General features: G+C 33.8%; 1 protein-coding gene across 1 annotated transcript; it reads left to right on the top strand.

Annotated features, from left to right (window-relative positions):
- Positions 1–5569: 5569 nt before the first annotated feature.
- Positions 5570–10035, top strand: LOC147401783 (uncharacterized). Its single transcript, XM_086443199.1, has 3 exons — positions 5570–5936; positions 8692–8816; positions 9100–10035. Exons 1-3 carry the CDS (start codon positions 5693–5695, stop codon positions 9820–9822), a joined length of 1092 nt encoding a protein of 363 aa, XP_086299325.1. The 5' UTR covers positions 5570–5692; the 3' UTR covers positions 9823–10035.
- The last annotated feature ends 18 nt before the right edge of the window (positions 10036–10053 follow it).

The raw sequence follows: 10053 nt of genomic DNA, 5'->3' as shown, positions 1-10053 counted from the left end.
TATTCTCCCCTACTGGTTGAACTAAACTACACAAGGGATCAATGAACAAATGCCTTCAGGATAAAAAGAAGCCTTACACTAAATTACAAAATCAGATTATATACGATCCGATTTAGTCTAGAACACTTGAAAAAATAAGAAACTAATGATGCCTAGATCTTAAGCTTAGAGAAAGGAGAATATAGAAATTTTCAATGAAGACATTTGAATTCTGATTGACTTTTTATAGCCATTTTTATGTCTATTGACCGAGAGTCATGATTTAATGTCTCTTGGTTTAATAGTCGTTAGATTGTATCTGATCTAAGATCTAACAATCCAGATTGCACTCTATCGAAAGTATGTGTCTCATATTTTTTAACCAACACTTTTTAGTTGAATTTGTTTGATCTAGTGGCTCTGATTGCGTCTGATCAGTTGCCATTTGATTTAACGAATCTGATCGTCCCTGATCGGATACCAATCATGAATCAACACACATGATCGATTTTGATAAGGTACAATCATGAATCAACGCACCTAATAGATTCTGATCGGGTACTAAATCTGAGATCATAAACCAAGCCAAGTTTAAGTAAACAATTTCTCTCAAAGTTTTAGGTTTCAGATATTTTACATTCATGCCTTACAACTATGCAAAAATGTCGCGAATTTGTTATATTTAGTAACCATCATAAATACCCGATCACTCTTCTTGTGCAAAGAAGCTGGCCAATAATGGTAGGAAGTGTCAACATCATCTAGCTGATGGTACATAGCATTAAATTGTTGCTCTACCTGGTTCACATGTGCACTCCTCTCTCTATGGTTATCCAACCATGTACTACTTGATACTACGAACCGAGAGAAATTAGATAAATTGGTGGCTGCCTGAGACATGTGAGATCTCTGTGTCATCAACTCTGGCTTATTCCTTGAAGAACCAAATGATCACCCAGTGCCTTCCTTCACTTTCTTATTCCCCGAAGATCCAATTTCACTAGGATGCATAAAACCAATCTAGGAGGTTCCTTTGGGTGGTTCAATTGAGAAGCTAGATGCACCATCCTCGTGTGGATTGTATTTCTTGCTGTTACTTTTTGGGTTTGAATTCCCTTGCCGCTTCTCAATTAACCACAAAAGTGAAAAAGCCAATAAAACAGGCAAAGCATGACAATAACCATGTGAACCTTAAGAGGTATGGCATAATTGTAATGAGACCTGTAGTTCAACATCCGCATCTGATGCTAGGATAGCTTTGAAATCTTTAGAACCCCTTTTACCTACTGCTCTTTGTCTAGTATCAATATGCACAATACAGATGCATGGGTGACAAAGTCATTTGAAAAATATAAGGCATCAAATTTTTTTTTATGGGTATAAAGTCAGTGGTTAGCATATGAAGTTGGATTTAAGGGGTATGAACCTAGGACATGGGAACAACACTCCACACGTCTTACTATTTAGTTAAGTTGATACTTCATAATATAAGGCATCATTTTTTGGATACAAAAAATAAAAGAGTGTAGAAATTAACCTGATTCTTAATGTATAAAACTTTTGGTAAAAGTTAGAAAAACACTTTCCTTACTAATGTACTCCTTGAGCTTAAATGGATTGCCACATTGGCAATCCAACACCACAACACTCTATATTTCATTAAAAACTCATATCTAAAAATAAATAAATAAATTGGGTCTGGGATCCAAGCCCGATTTGGGAATTCGGTTGGTAATTTTATTATTTATTTAAGTCTTGGATCGTTTTGGAATATAAACTTGATCTGGGACTTCGGTCAATTCTTTTATTATTTATCAAAGGCTTGCATCAGTTTGGAATCCAAGTCCAATCTGGGACCTCTATCGATTATTCTATTGTTTATCTAAGTCTTAGATCATTTTGAGTTTCAAACCTGATTTAGGATTTTAGTCGATTTTTCTATCATTTGTCAAAGTTTTAACTCATTAAGGAAATCAAGCCCAGCTTACGATCAATTTTATTATTGAAACATTTAATTTTTATGGGAGCTCAACCAAGTTGAATATCAAATTTAAAAAAAATAATGAAAGAAAATAAGCTTGAAGGATCAAGAATCATACCAGTTCCAAAATCAAAGATGGTGGTCATTCAGGTCAGAAGTATTTCTCGAAGGTGAATCTCAATACATAGATCTCCACCTTTGAGGGGGAGCTATGTGGAGGGATAAAATCGTCTTTTATCCAAATCATTTATCCGCACCATCAACATGCATCACGAGACTAACACATGGCATCATTTGAAAAGAATTTTATCTTATTAAGAAAAAATCTCAATTTAAGAGGATTTTTCCCTTTTTATATAATTATTAATTTGAATAAGGGGTAATACGATCAATTGTAACTTAATTAGAGTTAGAACTCTTTTTAGTATTTTTCTATTTAAAGGCATTGAAGCCATTGTAAAAAGGGGGAAGAAGGTAGAGAAAAAAGAGAGGAGAGGTGAAGAGGCCATGTAACCTTAAGATTTATAGTGAAATAACTCCTTAAGCCAATGGACGTAGACACATTTGTTGAATCACGTAAAAAATCTTTGTCTACTCTATCTTTTCATATTCTTTATATTATTTTGTAGATTTTATGGTGAAATCGTGATCGAAGTCGATTTATCACAAAATCGACCTCTACACCTATAATGTGAGAATTAAAGAAAATACATTAAAAAAATGACAAATGAATCCAATCCAAAAAAGAGAAAGAGGTGTGTGATGGGATGTAGAATGGGAGATTTGTTGGATTTTTTCTCTCTACTCAACTTTTTTCCTCTCCAGTGAGTCTCCCCACATTCCTTTTTTAGGTATGAGTTTATACTTTATAGTTAGTATCCTATTCCTCCTTTGCTTCTTTGTAAGTTATCCCCAATTTAACTAGAACAACTTCAGTTACCATTGCTTTATCGATTTTGGTTGTTTAGATTAAATGGTCTTTAATGCCAACCATTGGATCATCTCAATTTTCTTCTCTCTCTCCCACTATTTGATATTTTTTTCCTTTTGTAAATGGTTAGAGGTGAGAGTTTTCTCAGATTCATGTTTTATTTAGTCTCTTCCAAAGAAGATGGTTCCAAAACGAAACTAGAATCCTACTTAAGCTGAGTTCTTTTGTCAACAAATTTTATTGGGATTGATACATATTCAATTTCATCCATTGGATTGACTTGAGAAATTATTTTGTGTATTTCTTCTTTTTGGTTCGAACCTATTTAGAGTTCTCATTTGCTTGGCTTGATTTAAAATGTAGGATTAGATGGAAAATTTGATAAGGTTTGAATTCAGCCAACAAAATTTGAAGTGTTTTCCATCAAATATGTTGGCTAAAGAAAATGACCTCAATCCCTCATTATCATAGTCATCATTGTTATGATGATGTGATTCTTATGAGAGGACCATGGTGATCATGAGGATATTGAGATCATTTTACATTAGTCTACAAGAAAAGACCAAGGTCAAGGGACCGACTTCTCCATCAATTTGGAATTATGGAGAAAATGAGGGTGGGTGGTATATCATCAATTTTAACCTTGAAGACACGATGGAAACCGAACCGTAACGTATAAGCAAAGTCTTGCAAAATATAAAGACTTCACAAGGAAGGCATTGTGCCAAGTAATGCATGTATGCCACAACAGCACTAAAACTACCTTTGTTAACGTGCATAATCCACACATTCTGTGACACACATGCATAATCCACATATTCTCTTATATTGTTAAAGAAATATGATGAATGCACCCGGTTTTTGTATGTGGTCGGGTATGCGGCTAACGTGGCCAAGGGTGTAGAACCATAGATCTTTTTTGCGTGTATCATGAAGAAAAAGATCTATGGTTCTGCACCCTTGACATGTCAGCCACATACCAAATCCGTGTGCATTCATCACGACTCCTTTTTAAAAGAGTGTTGATTTTCTAACTAAAAAATCTTCACTCCGTCAATACTCAGTTGATGTGGGATGAACACAGAATCATCGATCTTTTTCCTTGGGATACACAAATGCACATCCTCATACAAGATGTTCAATTGTGAATTTCAAGAAATAAGATCTATAGTTTCGTGTCTATGTCACATCAGCCAAGTGTTGACTGAGTGAAGACTTTTAGTTAGAAAATCATTATTCTTTTCAAAATGATGATATGCACTTTTACACTTATATAAATATCTGAAATATGTGGTTTAAGTTCTCAAATCAATGACATATCTCTTGACTTTAACCTTCTCTCAACGATTAGTAAAGATAATGTTAAAATAACTCTTCACAACACTGCGCTAATGTATAGGTGTCAATAGAACCATAGATGATTATTATGACAATGCAAGTGAAAAACATCTATAGTTCCATGCATACCACGACGTTAACTAAGTGTCGAATATAGTGTCTTGCACAGTCACTTTAACATTTTTCATTAGAAAATTAAAATAATGATTTTCTAACTCCCCCATACTCTCCTAACGTGCCACATGTGGAATAATAGATTTTTATTCATCAGGATACAATATACACAGCAACTACACATAAATATGTGCAGTTATGTATCCAAGAAAATATCTATGATTTTATAACATGTCACACCTGGAGAGTAAGTCAGAGGGAGTAAGACAATCACAACTCTTAACAAAATATCATCATTGTGTGATCATCATGTTCAAGAAGTTGAAATCTTGAAATGATCAATTTAGATTTTTAGATCAATTTTTAAATAATCTATGTGAGAAAACAAGGTGAAGAGGCATATTGCCATTTTGAAAAGAAAAATGCTAACCTGACTTCCTCATCATATGTGCTAACATAACCCTTTAAGTTTTTCTCCATGCATGAATATTATAATGCATTCGGCAAAAAAAGTTGATGCTTCTCTTCTCCGTACACATGTTGAAGGCAGATGGTTTCCACTCGTATCTAGAGGAAAACAATCTATGGTTCCATAAACACTTCCACATCAAGTTTGTGTCTAACGCGGTATCACTTTAGCATTTTCTACTTAAATATACACTAAAATGTAGAATGGACAAGTATCATATAAAGCCAACTGTAGGTAGGGGCCATGCTACTTTCTTATTAATCCCTACCCCCATCGCCTCCCTCCTATTTTTTTCCCAGCCCCTTCTTATAATTTTTGAAGATGACGTTATCTTTTGATTGGACCTTATCTCATGGACTAATTTAAAAAGGCCTAAATAATCTTTTCTTTTAACTTTCAACTAAAAATGTTTGAATTTCTTTTCAAAATTATTCTTATTCAAACTTTTTAATTGTACCATTAATTATAATTTACCCCCACTACAATAAAATCATGATTCCGCCCGTGATTGGCGGGTGAGAATTTTGAAGGAGGCATCGATGAATCCCATTGAGTGAAGGCAAGAGTGACAATATAGTACGATGTGACGTTGCCGTCAGGGAAGTAAGGTGTCTGCATGGGTACATTTTGATTGGATTTCAAATATATAGGCTTGCGTGTAAGATTTAAACATCTCACACCGTTCTTAATCCTACAAGGGAAATATCTGGAAACTTAAAGGTTACGCAATATTATTTAATAAATAATTGTTATACAATTTATTAGTTAAAGCTACTTTAATTTCTCTATCTCAGTTTCGTTCTTTTCTTACAAACCAAGCAAACTCTCCATTTTCATCTTGAATAAGAGAATCCTTCGATACTCTGTTTTTTAAGGAACAATGGATCTACGATGCCTCAATGTTAATAACTGCAATCGATCCCCTGTTTGTGCTAAAATCTGCTACTTTTTGCAGGGAAATTCATGTCTTAGAAGATCATTTTCCTGCAATTTTACGAGATTGGCTTCTTTTCGATCTGAAAATAGAAGCTTTTTCGAGATTAAGGGTTTGAAGTCGAAGCATTTTTCGTCTCTTGTGGTGACAGCGATGGAAGAAAAGAACCTCGACAATTCGTCTTCTTCTGGTAAGAGTTCAGTTTTGGTAGAATTGAGGATTAAAAAATTTGTTTTTTTTTTTTTTTGAAGCACTTAAACTCCATTGGTTCTCAGAAAAGAGTTTCTTGGAAAAACTTTATGCTAGATTTTTATTTTTTATTTTTAAGTAATTTTGTGCTAGAAAATGATTTTTCTCTGTTTGGTTGAGATCGGAAGAATCCCTGGATAATTGTCGAAAAGAAATTCCACTATTTCGTATTGTAAGAAAATGATGCAATAGCCTGAAATTTAATTTCTCATTATCTTACTAGTCTAAAAAATATCTGTTTTCAATAAATTAAAAGTTGATCCCCTATGATTTGGTATATTTTCATGTTGACCCTTAACCTTTTGAGAATTTCACGATGTTAACGGTCCAATGTTTCTATTTTAGCATCTCATTTGTAATGAGAAATTCTATTGCCACACCAACTTTGGATTAGCCTCCCCAATTCATGTGCAAATATGGGATTTTTTCCAAAACGTACGACAACTTATGTCAAAATTCTGATTTCAATACACTATTCCTTTAATTCCCAAAACATGTTTTCCCATCACTTTTATAATCAATGAATTCGTTGATAAATTACCGACTAGTTCATTGACTTGAAAAAATAATTGGTATTTTATCTATGAATTTGTAGATATTAAAAGTGATGATCTCATAAGTTCATAGATCATAAAAGTGACGAATTCACTTGGAAAAGCATGTTTTTAGGAATTAAAATGAATTATGTAACGAACTGGGAATTTTGTCATATTCATCCCACAAAATGGAGATTCACCCTAACTAAATCACCAAATAATGATTAGACACTATTTGGGTGGCGTTAGTAAAGTTGGTGTAGCTATAGAAACTCTCTTTATAATTTTATTATTTATTAGAAAAATATTGGAATGACATAAACGGAGACACAATGGTGACAAAAAAATGATGTTCTGGCACGTACATGACTGTAGATGATTTTTACTTGTTTCTCGAGAAAAAAGCATTTTTGATAGTATGGCGACACCACATCATTTTGTCACCTTTGTCTCACCCTATACCACTCTTTTTTTATTTTTGAGTTTTGATTTTTTTTTTTTTTTTTTCAATAATAAATAGAGTGGAGCTGGGTGACACAAAAGGAGACGCAACGGTGACAAAATGATATTCCGTTGTCAACTCTTAAATATATTGGTTAAAATAATCTTTATTTTAACAAATAAGAGACTCTTTGTTTTTTGGCCAAAAAATCTTCAACATCTTTGTTTTTCTACCAAAAACCAGTCATCATCTCTGCCTACCCGAAAATCCATCTCGTTCTTGAGGTCTATATGTTGTTGTAGGAAGAATTTTCAAATTGAAGATGTGAGTAAAAGATTTCGTCTTCCATATTTGTTCAAAAAGGTATGTAGGTTCAATTAGGTATTATTTTCAGGTCACTTAGTAAAAAAGAAAAAAAAAAAAAAGAATTATTTTCATCTTTTAATTCCGCCAAAATCCTTGTTGATCTTGGGTGGGGGTTTGTATTTTAAAGTAAATAGTTGAACATGACTTGTTTAAGGGATTTTCTGTTGGAGGTTGAAGATGAGAGAGCATGTAAATAATTTATTTTACTATCATGATAACGTTTTGGAAAAACAGGGGTATCTTCAATATCGATTAAACCGTAGTGGTATCCCTAAATCACCTTTAAGATGATAGAGACATTTGACTTAAAGAATAAGATCAAGAAGAGGCATGCCATAGTTTTGAAACACTTAAAGATTGATGGATACATTAGTGATTAGACTCGAGTCAAATTAAGAGTTCTATTAATTTTGGAAACTTTCATTTGAATATTTTAAGAATCATGTTAATCTAATCATCCCACGTGGCACACTGAGTCGACTCTCCTGACTTGACACTGATTTGACTCTCTTGACTGGATAAGTTCATAATCTGTATACCTCGGGATTCAAACCTGTACTTTCTCATAAAAAATGTATCCCGAGGTTACTGTATAGATCTACGATTCCCAAACTTGTAGGAGAGTCAATTGAGTGTGCCACGACGGATGGTCAGATTGCCACAACTCTTTTAAGAAAGTTATTATTTTGAATATTTTCTATTTGTGTGAAATTTTTGTATGGTTAGAAATTGGGTATAATTAAGATTTAGAATCTATTTAAAAAGGGTTTTTATTTTTTACTGCCATTCTCACATTTCTGACATGAAGTTGTGCATATAACGGTAGATGCTTTTTCCTTGTATCTCCAGGAAACAATATATGACAATGAAATCACAGTCCCCCAAGGATTTTCCTTTGAAAAAATAGAATTGGTTTCTTCAGATTTACCTAAAGTAGGTAATTATATTTTTGCAATTTTCACTCTATTTTATCGAGACCACATCGTTATTAGCATTGGAAAGCTAGTGAGAAAATATTATTAGAGCTAAAAGTGCTAGTATTGCAACAAAAAATGACCTTTATATGAACTTTCAGTTCGATTGATTAATTATAGTTGTTGAAGTAAAATTTAAATAACTTAGCATCAAAATTCTGTGTTGGAGGTTCATGAGGTGTTCACCAAGACGTTATAGTTTGAAGTTTGAACCTACACACCTAATGATATTCTAGTTTCTTAGAATGATGAACTTGAACAAAATTCATATATATTTGAAGCATAGTGAAGGCTATAAGATGTCATCAAACACTTTGCAAGTGTAATACATATAATATTGAAGACAAGTTGTGTATTTGAGAGTGCTTTTCATTACAGGAAGCAGTGATCAATCTATACCAGAGGGGGATGGTTCAACAGGAAACAATCATGCTTGTGACGACAAGGAATTTGATGTTTCAGACTGGAGAAATTTTAGAGCAAAATTTGTCGCTCGGGAGCAGGTCAATTTTTACATTTCTTCTCACTTCAGATTACAATAGCTGTTCTTTTAATTCTTCATAAGATAAAATTATATTAAATAAGTTTTGAAGACACATTATTCAGATGTGATTCAATATGTAAGCCAGTTGGCTACCCTCCAGTAACTCCTGTATAACGATGATCATCTCTACCATTGGTATCTTTATCTTTTAATATATTATATTTTACAAAAATTAAATAAATAAAAATAAACAACGCTTGAAATTCTTACTTCTAAAACAAATAAAAGTTGGCCTAATGCAGGAACTACTCGTGGACATTGATGCTCCCTTGCATGACGGGGTCTCCCACTTAGCTTCCAAACCACTTAGCCCAAAATGGGCTCACCCAATTTCTGTACCAGAGACTGGATGTGTCTTAGTTGCCACTGAGAAGCTTGACGGGGTTGGTGCTTTTGAAAGAAGTGTTGTCCTTCTCCTCAAATCAGGAACCAAAGGCCCAGGAACATATATCTCATTTAAAACAGGGTTACCAGTACCAAAAGTATGGAATGACGCCATTGGGATCATCATCAGTCGCCCACTCCACCTAAAGATGAAGCACATGAATCCTACAAATCTTGATCTCACTACAACCTTTGCAGATTGTTCATTGTACTTTGGCGGCCCCCTTCAGGATAGTATGTTCTTGTCAAATACAGAGGACAATTCACAACTTTCGGTGTTTGAACAGGTTATATCTGGCCTTTATTTTGGTGATAAAAGTTGTTTCGATGAAGCTGCAGACTTAGTGAAAAAAGGAATACTTAGGCCTCAGGATTTCAGATTCTTTATTGGGTATACCAGGTGGTCGCCAGATCAATTGATAAAGGAGATCAAATCAGATGATTGGTACGTTGCTTCATGTAGTGCAAATTTAATGCGTGGGGATTCATCAGGTTCTTCTTCAGGTCTTTGGGAGGAAATTTTGCTACTCATGGGGGGACAATATGCAGAACTTAGCAGGAAACCCAAGAAAGATAGCTAACAAGATGCAGGTGAACCCATCAAAAGCACGAGAAGTTTGCTAAACTTAACGTCATTTGTTGATAAAATTAGAGATGGTTCTTAATGCTCGTTTTCATGTTATATAAGATTCCCCACCATATTTAAATGTAAGCTCTTTTATGTATTTCTATACTTTTACGAAGCTGTCTGCGGCTCTGGACCCTCATACGTAAATATAAGTTTTTTTTATGTATTTCTATATTGTTACGAA

Source organism: Akebia trifoliata, chromosome 5, assembly GCF_017979445.1.
Source record: "Akebia trifoliata isolate Shusen 1 chromosome 5, ASM1797944v1, whole genome shotgun sequence".
NCBI classification, from domain to species: Eukaryota; Viridiplantae; Streptophyta; class Magnoliopsida; order Ranunculales; family Lardizabalaceae; genus Akebia; species Akebia trifoliata.
This window is presented reverse-complemented; position numbering and strand designations above follow the sequence as displayed.

What these genes read in the sequence shown, in the direction of transcription:
- LOC147401783 (XM_086443199.1), top strand. Translation starts at nt 5,693, where the DNA reads ATGGATCTACGATGCCTCAATGTTAATAACTGCAATCGATCCCCTGTT. An exon ending in CGACAATTCGTCTTCTTCTG is followed by an intron (nt 5,937 to 8,691) that starts GTAAGAGTTCAG and finishes TTTTCATTACAG; the next exon opens with GAAGCAGTGATCAATCTATA. An exon ending in AATTTGTCGCTCGGGAGCAG is followed by an intron (nt 8,817 to 9,099) that starts GTCAATTTTTAC and finishes GGCCTAATGCAG; the next exon opens with GAACTACTCGTGGACATTGA.